Source organism: Procambarus clarkii, chromosome 20, assembly GCF_040958095.1.
Source record: "Procambarus clarkii isolate CNS0578487 chromosome 20, FALCON_Pclarkii_2.0, whole genome shotgun sequence".
Classification (NCBI taxonomy): domain Eukaryota; kingdom Metazoa; phylum Arthropoda; class Malacostraca; order Decapoda; family Cambaridae; genus Procambarus; species Procambarus clarkii.
Window position 1 is genome coordinate 45450211 of NC_091169.1, and position 17630 is coordinate 45467840.

At 37.6% G+C, this 17630-nt stretch overlaps 1 protein-coding gene across 1 annotated transcript in view; it reads right to left on the reverse strand.

The window, feature by feature from the left end:
• LOC123755300 (Myosin binding subunit) overlaps positions 1 to 17630 on the reverse strand; it is a 358923-nt gene that overhangs the window by 230590 nt on the left and 110703 nt on the right. The window contains exon 11 of the mRNA XM_069327906.1: positions 3953 to 4702. Coding sequence (XP_069184007.1) covers positions 3953 to 4702 — 750 coding nt within the window. The remainder of the gene's footprint in view (positions 1 to 3952; positions 4703 to 17630) is intronic.

Here is a 17630-nt window from a genome sequence, read left to right on the forward strand (position 1 = left end):
GCCAACACAAATGTAAAGTATAGGTACTATATGATTTTTTCAATACTTTCGTATATACATCTACAACTTAACAACAAAAATTAAAATACCCATAGTTAAAAATATTTTTCAACTCTATACATGATCATTATTCATCAAAAAGTCTTCTCTATTTACTATCTTATGTTTTCTTTATGTTTATAAATGTTCACATACTGTACATACATACATTACCAGTGCCCTGTTTCATACATTCATAAGGTAGGGAAACAAGGAGATTAATATTATGAAAGATTACTGATACTGTACTAAAAAAAAGTAAAGTATCACTTTACCCGTTATTGTATCATTCATACTATGAAGTATCAAGGATAAACAAACACCACACTCCAGTGGCCATCCACAGCAGCACTCTTCTGCTTCACAAGACCTTGCACACAATTCTTGAGAAGTGCCAAGCACAGTATGCTACATATACTTTACATTTATTCCCTCTGCACAAACCCTTACATTCAGCCTTGTCATATATTGGGGGCGTATTACGCAATTTGAAAATGTTCTTTAATGTCAACCTAACTTTTTTTTACTAGTTGTATATAAGAAGGACTGCAAGTTTTCTACATTTCAGTATCACACCATAAATAGAAAGGGGGGAGATTTTTTTTTTCAACAAATTTCACACATTTTCAATAATTAACCACAACCACAAGTTTCAAATGACATCATTTCTATGACACTCATATATCATATTAGCATATAATAAAGGATTTTTATAAAAAGAATTATCCAAAATATGCTTAGTTTTACTAATACAAGTAGTCATTGTTCCCCTAAAATACATGCCAATATTTCACGTTTGCAAATATTTATAAAATCAATAAATGAACTTAGAAATAAAGTGTTTTATAAATGTTGTAGAGACGTCCACTCTACATATAAGGTGTAAATTTCATGTAAATTAAAAAAAAAAATAAAAGAGGAGATGTAATTTTATGTTACTTGAAAATAAATAAGATCAAACACACTCCTAACTGTGGTTGAGTTGACTTTAACCAATTTCCTCCAAAATTTGCATCTTTACAGATAGACATACGTTCTGTAAGGCGTATAAGTTTCATGCAAATCGGCTGCTAAAAAACATTAACAAAAAATTGAGAAAAAAAAATCACCTTTTTTGGGGAGGAGGGGGGGGGAAGGGGGAGAAATTTTTTGGCATAAAATTAAATATTAAAATACTTTATTATATGCTATTGTGATAACTTAGAGTCATAGACATGATTTCAGTTAACATTTGTGTTTGATGTTAATTTTTTACCATTTTGGAATATTTTTGACACATAATTCAATATTTTTTTCTCCCTTCCTATTTATGCTACAATGCTGAGACTTTGGCCAGATGAACCCAATTTCATATACAACTAGTCAAAAAATTTTGACTGAAATTGAACCAGTTTTCATTTTTGCATATTTTCGTACTAAAGTACTTTCGTACTTAAGCATATACCATGCACAGCGCACACTCCCTACTTCATAATACATAACCCGTATCCATCTACCTTCACCCAAGCCTTCCTCTCCCCTCATGTTGTCAAGTTCATTAGAATGCACACACTTTCCAAAATCACCTTAGTAACCTCAGTTCAACTTTGTAGTTTATTTATAGTACTTTCACATAACACAACTTCCCATGTCATTTACATTCCATACTCTATTGTCCTAATATCATACATGTTTCAGATTATCCATTTCTACAGCTCTAATATTTGATTCACACACCATCTCACAACTGCACTTAAGCTTATAAGTCAGCACTACAACTTCTTTGTACAGCTCTACATATTCCTACCTAGCTTTTCTGAACAGGGCTTTCATTGCACTAGCCACTTTCTTTCCCCAATTTTCCTAACTAACATCGCTGATTACACAAGTTTCTCTTATCCTACATCTTGGGTATTTACATTGATCAACCATTTCTAGTACTGTACTGTACCATTTACATTTATTTCAAACAGAATTCCTTTCTTTCATCTCATCACCACCACAATTTTCCATTTACCCACATTCATTTTCTCATGCATATTTGCATCCATAACATTATTAATTAGCATACATAAATCTCTTTCATACATTGAAAAAAAGAACTATCATCTCCTTACAGTACAAAATTAGGCCCAGTCCCACAATTTACATGTTACTTATAGTATTCTTACTTACAGGAAGTCTTAAAAAAAAAAAAGTATAAACCTTAAATGACACTGGAATAATGTTGATGAAATATTGGAGAATGTTAGTGACGATGATCCAACATTACCCCTCAGTCATTTGCTTGCTGGGTTTGACTGCTACTTCATTTCACACATCCATGCTAATGATGACCAAACTACACATCAGAAGATGAAGAGACGCCTAAGTTTCAACTTGATAATGGTCCAGGATGAACCCAAATGGAATCGTCTCCACATCTTCTGGTGTGTAGTTTGGTCATCATATCTTCAGCCACATTATTGTGACTCATCGTCTGCATCCATAATAATTTTAGTCACCACAAAACCTGACACACACCTACATCAATATCAAACCAGTCACTCAATATACCATTATACATCATATAATATTCTCTCATACCTACTCCACAAGTTGTTTTGATCAAAATATTTTATCCAGACACCCTTCTCCACTAGGAACCCAACTCATTTATCACTTACTAAATTCTGTTATATCATTTTGTGTCTTGCATTTATTATTCTAGCTGCTACACTGACTAATATGTATGTACTGTACTGCTTGCATTCACTACATTCATTCCTAATTTGAATATAAGTGTACAAATGCATCTTTTTATTTTTAACATATACAGTAGGCCATAAATTAAATTAACGAAACATTTTTCCCTTGCGTGACCATATATCTAGATTAATTTGTGGAATCTTCAAGGCCACAACATACACACAGCGCTCAGTCTTCCATTTACGAACATTACATTTCCTGGTATGCACTTTTCCAAATTTCACTGAAACTACCATTTCTTTATTGAAGCTTCGGAGAGGAGAAAATTTTGATACTACAGTAATAAATTGTCTGACAACATTTTTAATTGAGAACTGAAGGGCAATTATGTCAAACAAATTTATAAACTTCCCTATCACAAGATCAACTATAATTCAGAAACTTATTTAATTAAATTACAACCAAGTATGTTTTATTATGCAAAATTAAAGGATAATTTTAAAAGGAAAATGAACTCTTCTAACACAATTTCAGTTATAATAACTGCACACAAGAGAACTTAAAAATATCTAGAAATGGAGTTACATCTTAACTGGCAGAATAAATGTATATACAGTACAACAACTTTTGTAAAGTATCTCAACGTTAGTGACATTAGTAAAATCTAAAATACAGCAGTATATATTTTTGAATATAAAACTAAGGCACCTCAGTATTAGTAAAATAAGAAAGCAATATATAAATGGCAACATTAGCAGTAGATGTTAAGGTAAATTACAAGCAAGACCTTATCACATACTTCAAGTAAATGTACAGTATGTTTCAACTAATAATTTGAATACAATAGAAATAAAAAAAAGTAACACTTACAAATATACAATATTTACAATAAAATCTAATACACATCTGACTAACCCCAGTCTTCGTGAACATTTTTGTCGAAGAAATGATAAGGAATGCTTGGAAGTAATGTGAAGCATTTATTAGAAGAAACAACACAGATAGATAAATACAAGTTCTCTCATAGTTGTACAGTAGATTACTTGGTCACTAATATCAGTTGTCAGATAATGCAATTTATCTGCTTGCAAATCATTCATGTATTCAATTTAACTAACCAAGGAACAATCTACATTTGGAGAAAATCTTTAACCATACACTACCAAGCAATTACATGGAACTTTCATTTAAATTTTAAGCCAAGAAATAAATATACTGTACTGTGAAGCAAGGATGCAGACCATACCTCTGAATGCGTTCTCTGAGTGATGCGGACCGTGCCAGTAGTCGGGGGTCCTTGTTGTTAGTAGTTTGGTTAGTAGAGAGAGAGGCCAGGTCAGCAGTTGTGGTGGTAGTGGTGGTGATGGCGGTGGGGGAGGAGGAGGAGGGGGGTTCGGATGGGGGTATTGAAGTATGCAAGGAACTAGAATTAGGAATGGGTACAACGGATGAAACAGGAGAAGAAAAAGAACGCCCTACAGGTTTATGTGGTGTGGTACTTGTAATGGTAGTGTGGGTTTCAAATGATAATGTTGGCATTGCAATGGTGGTTGTTGCTGTTGTGACTGGGGTTATTAAATTAATTGCTTCAGTAGGTGGTGATGCAGAGAAAGTAGATACAGGAGAGGTAGAAGTGATTGTGGACATAATGGCAGATGAAACTGTACATGATGATTGAGTTGTAACTGAGAGTACAAATGTTGGAGCTATGGTTACTGGCTGTATATTTGGTATTGAGAGTAGCACTGATGGAAGGGATGAATCAGGATGATTTTGTATTAAAGGTAGGTTAATGTCCGAGGATGAGAGGCGCTGAGAAGAAACGAGGGCTGAGGACGAGGACAAGGTTGCGGAGGAGGCAATACCCCCAGAGTGGGTCTGGGGTCGGGGATACACCCGCACCCCACCTCCTCCGTCCCTCCCTTCCTCCTCCTCCAACTGACTGAGAGCTGGGCATGACCGCGCCTTGAGTCTCTCTCGGGTGGCACTCAGAGAGCTAGAAACATAACAAAACATCCACCATGCAGCAATAGTTATACCTTACTACATGCAGCCACCACAATATGCAACACTGCAAAATGGACTGAATACCCATTCACAACAGTTTAAATAATTTATACACATGATTTTATCAGCCTTGATGTATAAATAACATTTATGCAAATAAGAAATTAGTACTTAATTACATAAATATTTATATACATAAATTATTTACATATACATGTGTTCAGACAAATATTTAAATGCATACAGGTGTAGATATAATTGAATGCATGCAGAAATTCAGTCACAAAACCCATACTTACATACTCACATGCACATGCACACATACACAATCAAGTGAGTACAATAGATGAGTAGACACACACATATAGTCTAAGCGAATACCCCCACATACATCCACATCCTTTCACCCTCTTTATCACATATACACACACACACACACACAATCTCTCTCCCATTACCTCACTCTCACTTCACTCTCTCATTATGACACTGTCACACACACTAAACTGAAAATTGGCTGAAAATGGCTGTACAAATTTAATCAAAATATATGTAAAGTAGATACCTAATATATTTAATCACTGGTACTTGAACAAATTCTCATTAATAATTTTAGTATAGGCAGGAAAATTTATTACAACTATACTTTTAATTATCAAGATAAAACAAATGTGTCTATAAATGTGACAGGCTGGCTAAGGGCAATCTAATGGTATTACAAAAACAGTGTAATGAAATGCCCTTTTCTGGGGACATCTCAGTAGCTAGCCCTCAGCTTTTATCACTGGTACATGAGAGGCATACTGGATATGCTAGGTTTATACGATGATCTTAATTCACCGGAGATAAAGGTCTTTGCAACCTTCTCTTGCCCCACCTATTCTATAGGGCAGAAAACACATGGAGACCTGATATCAATCCAGTAGAGGTGAATTCTCCACTAAAGCATCAAATAGTGGCCAGAGAACACTTCACCTCACTTATTTTTTTTTTTTTTTTTGGGGGGGGGGGCAATAATCAAACTAAACCAAATCTTCAAACCAGCTTCAATCATGGCAAAAGTTGGAAGAAAAGCAAAGGCCTCAACCACAGCCATTACATGACAAAGTGGTAAGAACACCTTAACTCTTCTACAAGATTTGTATTGGTTTGGCAGAGAGCCAAGTTCATACTACAGGTTTCCTGGGCACATATTAACTAAAAATACAACATACAGCCTGGAACCCCAAATGAAGACCCAAACAAGCCCCAGACAAACTTTTTCTGGAATAAATTGTGGAAAACTCATGGTGCCATTCTCCCTCTGAAGAGAAGTCAAGAAATGAACACTTGCCTGCAGCCAACAGCAGACCAATGGGCAAACAGGACACAGAACCCAGAAAGCACCTCAGGAGTAGCCATCGAGGTCAAATAAGCAAAGAAGCTCAACCCATAACCATAAACGCAGAAAAAAGTACGATACCTCAATGACTTAACAGCCTGACAGCTGGGTGGACAGCGCTTCGGATTCATAGTCCTGAGGTTCTGGATTCAATCCCCGGTAAAGGCGGAGACATATGGGCAAAATGTTTCTTTCACCTTGATACCCCTGTTACCTAGCAGTAAATACGTATATGGTAGTTAGACAGCTGCTACGGGCTGCTTCCTGGGGATGTGTAACAAAAAGGATGCCTGGTCGAGGACCGGGCTGCGGGGACGCTAAACTGCGAAATCATCTTAAGATAACCTCAAGATAACCCACAACCCATCAACCAACAGATAAGCAGGGTAAGAGGAAGGAATAGGCTGCAAAAAAGACCAACAATAGTAAAAAAAAAAAAAAGGTCAATAAAAATTAAGCAGTACACCAATGAAGTGCCTAAATGATGAGAACTTCAGGGGATATAAAAAAAAAAGATGCTACCTGCACTAAAACACTGAAACCAAGATTTAAAAACCCAACTCCTGATTCCAGGACTCCAAAAGCAGTAGCTAAAACTGGATAGGCTGGTTACTGAAATATGTCTGATACACCAGTCAGCAATGACTGCACAAGGCAAGAATATAAGGCATTAAAAACAACAACAGTAATCTAGAAAAAATTAATTAATTATTCTGAAAAAAAAAATGACAGAGCACCTTTACAAAGATGAATAAACATAGCCTCACAGTGTACTAGAATTCAATCTAAATAAATACAAGATAATAAAGATGGGAAAGGCGACAGGAGACTTGCAGGAAACTACACCATAAGAAAAAGGCTACTACATGAAACAAACAATATGAGAAAATGAAGCTTATGTGAACAGGATAATGTCAGCAGCACATGGGGGTCAAGCAAATAAAAACAAATTTTAAGACACTAAACAAGGAGATACTACAGAGCTTACACGAGACCATTACTGTACTGAAATATGCATCACTGGTATGAAACCTTATGAAACACAAAGGTTTACAGAGGTTTGCAACTAGATTAATTTCACAATTAGGAGGACTCGCCTGTGAGAACAGGTAAGGGGTAAGACAGGCTCAACCTGACAACCTTAGAAGAGTCTAAGAAACAAAGGAAATGTGATCATTACATACAAGATACTGAGAGGAAGAAATGTGGACAAAGGCAACCTATTTAAATTGAAAAGAGGTAGGATAAGGGGACATCAATGGAACCTGCATATACTATCGAGTTGTAAAAATATAAGGAAATTCTCTCGCCCTGTAAGGGTGGTCAGAATGTGTAATACCCTGATAGTACTAGTTGTCCAAGTCACTTACACCCTCAACTTCAAGAAAAAATATGATAGAAACTTGATCAAGAGATGTAATTAGCATGCCAGGTATAAATGGCAAGGTGGTGAGATTCAAGGAGATAAATCTAACTCCCTTGTAGTATATGACAGATAAGCACTGATGAGTAAGGGAGGGCAATGACAGCCATATAAAACATTTAATTTCTGAATGCCTTACAAACAAAAGCCAGGAACAAGTTGCTGGGTTCCACCTTCCTTATGAGCAGAACCAAGTACAGGCACAAAATTCATGGTGTATTCATGAATAAGTGTCATGTTATGGAATGTGGCATCGGAGAAAATAGGCTATACACAACTTATATTATGTGGAAAGGAAAGAACTCTAATAAAGAACAAGACCTAGGGAGTGGTTTTGGACAGTAAACTGTCACCAGAAGAACACATAAGGAACATTGTGAGGGGGAGCATATGTGTCGCTTTCCAACTTCAGACTTGCTTTAAACTACATGGATAGTAACATACTAAGGAGACTGTTCATGATTTTTGAGACCAAAACTGGAATATGCTGCAGTTGTATGGTGCCCAAACCTCAAGAAGCACACAATAAACTGGAAAAGGTGCAAAGGCATGCGACAAAATGGCTTCTGGAACTGAAAAACAAGAGTTACAAGGAGAGGCTAAGGCATTACATATGCCCAAGCTGAAAGATAGAAGATATGGTCACCACTTACAGAATAATAACTGGAATCGACCAAATTGACAGAGGAATTCCTGAAACCAGTAGCTTTAAGAGCAAGAGGACACACATTCAAGCTAAGGAAACAAAGATGCAAAAAAAATATTGTAAAGCTTTTTTTTTTTTTTTCAAAATAGAGTGTAGACGGATCAAACAAGTTAAGTGAGGTGGAGGCCAAAACAGTCAGTAGTTTCAAAGCGTTATACGGCAAAGAGTGCCAGGAAGACGGGCCACCACGAGCATAGCTCTCATCCTGTAACAACACATAGGCAATTTCATTAAAGTAATTACCACCAAATATTTTCATTCTCATTCAACAAGTCTCACTTAGGCAAACAACACTCAATGCATTACATCTAGGTTAGGGTCGACTCAAAAGGAATCTGAATAATGAACACAAAAACCTCGGAGGCAATATCTCTTGTTGTTAATGGTTTTCATTAGGGGGTACCAGATAAAAGAACCCCCAATAATGACTGTACAATCAAGGCAAATGCAAAACTGACTTACAAAATTTAGCAAATGCAGTAAGGATGGAACTCTTATAGGGCAGGGACATCCTAGAACTAAACCAAGATAATCATAGTGAATAATAAGAGTATTCAGTAATGGTCTCCACAGGAAAGTAACCAGATGCAAGGGAAACTGGTATAACCACTCAGACCGATACTATAAGTGTATTCACCAAATGCGAGAGAAAACTCAAATAACAGGAGTCTTTTTCATGCAGAAACTCAAAATGAATGGTAATGGAAACATGGCACAAGTATGCAAATGCATGCGCGCGCACACACACACACACACACATTATGGCGACCTTAGAATTTTTTTTAGTGAGTATAATTGGACAGACTTGTTGCTAGGCAAGGAAGTGAATGAGATGTATGTTAAGTTTTGTGAAATATATGATAGGAAAAAAATTTTTTTATACCAGAGATGCAGAACTAGGAAACAGGATTGGTTCAACAGAAATTGCGAGAGGGCCAGAGACCAAAAGTCACAAAAATGGAGTCAATCCAGGAAGAGGCCAAACCCCCAAACATACCAGCGATACAAAGATGCAAGAAACAACTACACGGCAGTGAGGAGAGGCAGAAAGAAATTTTGAAAAAGGGATTGCAGACAAATGTAAAACAGAACCAGGTCTATTCTATAAATTCATAAACAACAAATTGCAGGTAAAGGATAATATTCAGAGATTAAAAATGGGAAATAGATTCACGGAAAATGAAAAGGAAACGTGTGAAACATTAAACGAAAAGTTCCAAAGTGTGTTTGTACAAAATTAAATCTTCAGGGAACCAGACACAATATGAATTCCGGAGAACAACACAGAGCACAGAGGTGCCTAGAGACAAAGTGGAAAAAATGCTCAAGGTGCTAAGTAAGAACTAAGCAGTTGGTCCAGATGGAATTTCACCATGGGTTCTGAGAGAATGTGCACCTGAGCTCAGCATTCCACTTCAACTGATTTTTCAGGCATCCCTGTTTACAGGAGTTGTAGCTGATGTGTGGAAAAAGGCTAACATACTGTAGTTCCAATCTACAAAAGTGGAAGCAGGGAAGACCCCCTTAATTATAGACCTGTATCATTGACAAGTGTAACAGTCAAAATATTGGAAAAAATAATTAAAACTAAATGGGTAGAACACCTGGAGGAATACGATATAATATCAGACAGACAGTATAGTTTTCGATCTGGAAGATCCTGTGTAACGAACTTGCTCAGTTTTTATGATTGAGCCACAGAGATTTTACAGGAAAGAGATGGTTGGGTTGACTGCATCTATCTGGACCTAAAAAATGCTTTCGACAGTTCCCCATAAGAGGTTTTTCTGGAAACTGGAACATATTGGAGGGGTGATCGGTAAGCTTCTAACATGGATGAAAAATTTCCTAACTGACAGAAAAATGAGGGCTGTAATCAGAGGCAAAGTATCGGATTAGAGGAATGTCACGAGTGGAGTACCACAAGGTTCAGTTCTTGCACCGGTAATGTTCATTATCTACATAAACGATCTACCAGTGGGAATACAGAATTATATGAACATGTTTGCTGATGATGCTAAGATAATAGGGAAGATAGGAAACCTAGATGATTGTCATGCCCTTCAAGAAGACCTGGACAAAATAAGTATATGGAGCAACACTTGGCAAATGTAATTTAATGTGAATAAATGCCATGTTATGGAATGTGGAATTGGAGAACATAGACCCCACACAACCTATAAATTATGTGATAAATCTTTAAAGAATTCTGACAAAGAAAGGGATCTAGGGGTGGTTCTAGATAGAAAACTGTCACCTGAGGACCACATTAAGAACATTGTGCGAGGAGCCTATTCTACACTGTCTAACTTCAAAATTGCTTTTAAATACATGGATGGAGAAATACTAAAGAAATTGTTCACGACTTTTGTTAGACCAAAGCTGTAATATGCAGCGGTTGTGTGGTGCCCATATCTTAAGAAGCAGATCAACAAACTGGAAAAGGTGCAACGACATGCCACTAAGTGGCTCCCAGAACTGAAGGATAAGAGCTACGAGGAGAGGGTTAGAGGCATTAAATATGCAAAAACTAGGAGATAGAAGAAAAAGAAGCGATATGATCACTATGTTGAAAATAGTAACAGGAATCGATAAAATTGATAGGGAAGAATTCCTGAGACCCGGAACTTGAAGAACAAGATGTCATAGATTTAGTCTAACGAAACAAAGCTGCCGGAGAAATAAAAGAAAATTTACTTTTGTAAACAGAGTTGTAGACGGTTGGAACAAGTTAGGTGAGAAGGTGGTAGAGGCCAAGACCGTCAGTAATTTCAAAGCATTATATGACAGAGTGCTGGGGAGACGGGACACCACGAGCATAGCTCTCATCCTGTAACTACACTTAGGTAATTACACATTTAAATACATGTACACAAATTCCCTCTCAATAGGTCTCACATCAGCAACCAAATCCTATAGAACTATCTGAAACAAGGAAAACCTGAGAGGGACGTTTTCTCAATGGAGGAGCACAAAAACCTTAAAAAAGACAACTTTGGTGGTTTATAATCTTCACTAATGGTGCCAATGAAGGGAATCCTGTAACCACAATCAAATTGGAACATGACAGCAAAAATACTCAGTACAAACAGCATAACATTCATAAAATAAAACAAGCATGATATCAAACGTGTGAGACAAAAGCCCAGAAACTGAACACTTCGAAGAAAGGAACATTGATATCTTCAGAAACTGAAGGAGGTTTTCTATTGATCACCAGGAAAGTGTGTTGTAGTTGCATCAACTGGGCTCCAGAAGGCTTGGGTCACCCCTTGGTGGTGGAGTAAAGAAGTGATTGATGCTTCATAATTCACTGCCAGAGATTTATTTTGGTAGTTCGATAATTGTCAAGCATTTCTTGGAAAGGAGTTGCATGTTTTTTTAATATTTTCTGATACTTTAGCTGGCACTTTACCTCATTACCAGGTTAATCTCTGATTTCCACTTGTTCCATGGCCCTAGAGTATGCAAGGAGGGTTAATCTCAACTTACATAGGCCCCTAGTCCTTGGTAAGTTGAGATTGTCTCAGAAGCATGGAATGTCCAGTATGGTTGATAGCATGCTGGTGACCTTAGCTGATGGGAGCCACCAAGGGGGTTAACCCATAAAAGTTATTATACAAAATATGCATTCTCTTTCTCTCTCTCTCTCTTTGTATTGTGGAGTACAATACTTGGTCCATTCATGAACTCAATATTGAATTTCTATCAAGCAACTTTTGTGAAAATGTTTATTCTACACTTATTCTCACCAATTGCAATTTTCCAATATGATCGATTCTTAAACCATATTATGAATAATTTTAATATTAAAGCTGAACTAATCTTAATTACTGATAATTCTACTGTCATATGTTTATAATTTTATTTTAAATAACCTTATTTCAGAAGTCTGTTTTTGTTTTCATATGTTCATTATGTGAAATACATGACTCAATCTCCTTTGAATTCTTTAAATTATACTGCACTCTATTATTCCAGACGATCATTCTTTCCACCCTCCCTGCTCCTGGCCACCCACACTTTAACTACTGGAAATTGACACTAACACAGGTTCCAAAATCTCAATGACCTGTAACACTTTCAGCTAAATGTCAAATTCACAGTTAAGAGCAGTCAATAAATTTTCCAAAGTAATTACCCAAGTGTAGTCACAGGATAACAGCTATACTCGTGGTGTCCTGTCTTCCCAGTACTCTTTTTCACATGATGCTTTGAGATTACTGATGGCTTTGGCGTCCACCACCACCTCACTTTACTGGTTCCAACCATCTGTCACTATGTTTGCAAAGAGAGAACTCAATAATTTTCCAGCACCTTTCTTTACTCAGATTGAATCTACGACCACATGTTCTTCGACTTGCAAGTTCCCCTCCATTGACAGAATTCCTGTCAATTCCAGAATTTTGTCAATTCCTGCTAGTATTTTGTATGTACTGTAGTGATATATTGCTTCTTTTTCGTCTATCTTATAGCTTTGGCATATTTAACACCTCTAGCCTCTCCTCATAGCTCTTGTTTTTCAGTTCTGGAAGCCACTTTAAAGCATGTCTTTGCACTTTTTCCAGTTTACTGATGTGCTTCTAGAGATATGGGCACCATACAACCACAGCATATTCTAATTTTGTTCACACAAAAGTTGTGAACATTTTCTTTAATATTTCACCATCTATGGGTTAAAAAGGGGCAAAAGAAACAATGTTTCTGGGTGAAAAAAAGTCAAATTTAACCAAATACCGGCCTCAGTCTATTGACAACATCCCTGGGCAAGTATAGAGTATAAGAGCTAGCTCGAATCAGTGAACGCTGGGCGTGAGCAAGGTTGTGCCACCTGGTGGCAGTCAGCGAGACTACCTAATCGCTCAAGTAAATACTTAATGAGAGCCTTTATTTAGTAAGCTGTTATTGAACTTCCAAGCATGGTTAGGAAGGTCCTTGTTATTTTGTGTCAAGACCTCAGATGATCACTTCTGGGCTGGAGTGATTTCTCCTATATATGTTGACCATATGTAGGCGATGAGTCACAATGCCGTGGCTAAAGTATGTTGACCAGACCACACACTAGAAGGTGAAGGGACGACGACGTTTCCCCTATATACTTTCTCCCTTAATATTCTATGATCCTGCAGAGTTGCTTGAAAATTCTCTGTGGTACTGCAAGATATGTCACCCTGCCTAGCTGCAGAATCCTTGTTCAAAGAAGTGTAATTTTACTTGAGCGATCAGTAGATTGTAAAAGTTCAAAAATATGTCTTTAAATTGGTAAACCAATCAACAAATTAACTAAATAGGTTTGATCCCACGATGGCTTTTGAGAAAGATGTCCTTGAGCCAGCATTTCATGGGATATAAATACAGTGCTGTAAGGAGTACATGGTGTGGAGAAATTAGTAAACACATGTATTGTAAACTGGCTAGTGTAATATGCACAGGTTGATGCAATGTGCACTGCCCAAGAAACAAGTAAGACAATGGGAGGAAGAGGGAGGGGGGTGCAGCAGACACCAGGGGAAAGGATTCAAGCCAAATTAAGAATCAAGCCAACTCACCAGCAACCCAACAGAACTGCACAGAACCAAGGAACAGCTTCCAAAACCCCCGACAACCGGCTGATCCTAAGGCAAAGGTCCAAAGATCCAAAGCAACTGGTGCCTGGGCTGCACCAGTTAAATGACTGGAAGGGTTCACTGATAGAATCAGTAGCTCCCAATGCTGCCACATGGTAGTTGGCAGCTCCTACTAGAGAGTGAACAATCTCACTACTGGGTGGATTAATTTCTGGTTTGTTTACATTTGCCTTGATGTTGTCTATTTTGCTTTGCTCTACTTTTCTAGTGCTTGCTTGCAACTACCTTAAGTTTGTTGCTGTTCAAGTGTTAATGTTGAAGATCTCCATATCCTACAATTAGTGACCAAAATGGTTATCAAACTGGCTACATAGGGCTAAATGCCTCAATTACCATAGGAACCTTCCTGTTACTATGATAATAGATAAGCGTTTAAGGGTTCAAGCTGACACGCAAAAGTGCACTCTGGCCATAATTTTTTCAACTGAAAGGTATTCCTATCAGGGATACCAAAGAAGAGCTTGGAGCTTGGAACAGACCTAAATACATAATGCCTATTCATATTTTCTCATTAAAATGTACGCAGCCATCTGAAGCCTCTTTCTACCAAAACATTCATTGCTGTAATGTTCATTAATATTCAATGGTTTTTCACTCACAATGATACAACCACAATACTGTACATTGATTTTGTTCACTCATTTGTTACATCTTTACTTTTCATGATCTTACAAACTGCTGCATTCATTCTGTGCTCCTTCCAACATCATCTCTTTCTTTGACATATCGAAAAATAATTTCAAATCATCTGCATCAATTATTACTGGAAAAAATAAATATATTAAAGCTGCCTGTCACAGAAATGAAGAAAAACCCCTAAAGAATAACAACAATTAAGCACACACACAAATGTAGGAAAATACTAAGATGAGAGTAGATTATTTATAAATGACATTTTGCCCGCAAGTTTTTTTTTTTTAATTCTAATGAGATACACACATAAGAAGTAAAATATTTATAAAAGCAAATAAGGGTAAAGGGGGAAAATCATTGATGCGAATGTAGGGCAAGATTAGTAAAGAGAAAATACTATGTTATCAGAGACATGAGGGAAATTAATGCAATTTACGTTTCGATGTATAGCATCTATTTAGCAAGATGGGGTAGCATTTCTGAATTTTTTTATATTTTTTCAATTACAGTGTTGCATCTGATATCTTCATACTGTACACTGAAGTTCATGACATGCTGCATTTGACTCGAGTGTAACACACAAGTACTGCAAGACGTATTGACACGGTAGGAACACTCATGTTAGTAAAGCCTCCCATCTAAGTTTCATAATGTTTCAACTATGTATACGTGATCACAATTATTACAATATTTAGTGTACACCCATTATAAGAATCTTGTTATTAGTTCTGCTTCTGACAAGAGTACTTAATGTAGAGAATATTGTGAGTAGAACTCTTGTACTGAATATCAGCTTTATTGCAGGCATGTTGTTTGCTGTCTCACCAGTTGGGAGACCAAGTGGATTCTCAACTTTTGCTTGTTAGTGTCGCTGCTGATAATCCTAACTGCTTACCTTCTACATTCCCTAATGAAGTATTGAGTATAAAGAAAGACCAATCAGCTTTTTTTCTAGTGGGCCATATAACCTGAAACCTTTGCGTGCAAGTCGCGTAAATGTTGTGTTGATAACAACGGGGAAATGTAGCCTGTTAGCTACTTAAAAAATAAGTGCTCGAGTTTATAAAAACTTCAATTCTGGCCAGCTACTAGGTCACTTCCTGAGCCGACAATAATTTCAGGGATCTATTAATTTGTCCTCCATGGAGACAAGTACCTTTTCCAATCACCTTGTCCCATCAATTATGAAGAGGAGATTGTAAAGATAAAGTTCAATCCACCATCATGAATACTCCTTCCTATAACAAGAAAGAGCAGATGCAAACTTAATCCATCTTCAAGCAAATTAACTGGAAAAAGAAAGTTACAACCGTTAAATCTCTGCAGACTACTTTAAGCTAGTTACCCAAAGCTAGTTAACACTTTCGCTCACCCCGCGCGCCACCCCTCGACAGGGCGATATGGGCCCCAGCGTGTCACGGAAGCGCGCGTTAATTCCGAAAAGTGTATACTCTCTTCAACTTTGTCACCTCAATTCTCCTTCTACGAGAATAAATTTGGTATCATTGTGTTCGCAATAAAATTCTCTACAGCACTAAATGCATATAAACTCCAAAAGCCCGGCTAATTACCCGCAGCAAACAGAGAAAGTGCGAACGAGTTACCCGGGAGCGCGCAAACGGGATAAAATGTTTTCACTATTTTCACTCTGGTCACCTCAATTTTTGTCCTAGGTCTTTCATTTTGGTCTCAATGGGTTCGTAATAAAATTCTCTAGAGGAACATTAGCATATAAAAAAAAACACCTGGTCACGCTCCAACCGCCGACGAGTTGAAGACGGGCCACGCGTTAGCCGTGAGTGAGCGCTCAGAGGCCTTCCTACTACACTCCCAATTCCCACCCTTTTCAAGCCTTTCTTTCGCAATTTTCTTCCTGGAAGGGCCTTGTTCATGATTACTATCCATCGTGGAGTAAGCGTAGATAGTTTCTAAAGCCGCAGTAAGAAATATAGCCACGGAAAATAGCCGAAATGTTCACACGTTTGAGATGCGAGGGGAGACGACATTGGTCACAACAGTGGAGCAAAGACAATGGGCCCACGGCGTGTGCCAAGACGCCTGAGGGCCACGAGGCTCAACAAAGGAAATGGGAAGACATCGGCGCACATTTTAAAACCAGTCCCCAAAAAATCGGATACAAACCTGATTTTTGGCGAATTTTTAAAGTGGATGACGCAATGCTGCGTCATCCCCGGCATTACCGCCAGTAAACGGATGACGCAATGCTGCGTCATCCCCGAGCGAAAGTGTTAAGCTAGATTAGCGATATTCCACGTAGTCATATGGAAGAACAGTCGAGGGATGTGAGCATTGACCTTCAACAAACTTAGAATTAACTGGAGCAGGATAAGTCTTTCTCTACCACCAGGGGAAAAAATGGATCGTCATCCATGTCATTAAAAATGATTATCACACACTGGTTCAACATCTTACTGAAACAAATAGTTTAAGACATTTTTGCAGTGCCCAGTCACCCAAGAAAGTGAAAGAGTCCAAGCCCACTGAAAACCCCAATTCATGATGCAAAATGCCACAGGCCTTCTGGAAAGTGCACAGATATCCACACCACTTGATCGTTAAGGACTTGCCATAAAATGACCAATGGGCGAGAGATTGCAGCCCCAACAAAACCTTCCAACACTGGTCTGGACCTTTACTTCCCAAAAGCAGTCAGTAAAAATCAGTAAAATGAGAGGACCAGGATTCTGTGGTTTATTAATGACTCAAAAACACCAGATAAACTCTTAGACTGAGAAACAAACTTGCTCACAGCCTTGGTAATGAGCAGACATAGCAGTTAGATTCAGTCTAAACCCTGATGGAGACAAAAAGCCACCCTAGGAAACTCTGTAATGTCCATTTTTTTTTGTCAGGAAAAGGACAACATTAAAGGGGGAGAAAAAATAAGAGAGTCATAAGATTAAGCACTTTGAAAATGTCTCAAAACTGCTTGTTACCAGACAGGGTAAGCAGAGAAGTTTGACACAACAACCCTAAAGTGCTTAGTGAATAATGTGATCCAAAGAATCAGAAGCTAAAACAGCAGACAACCAACAGAATCATATTGGTTGTCCAACTCAAAATAAAGTTGAGCAAAGAACAGCTTGTGAAACAACATAACTTGAATTATATCCCTTAGATGAGAAC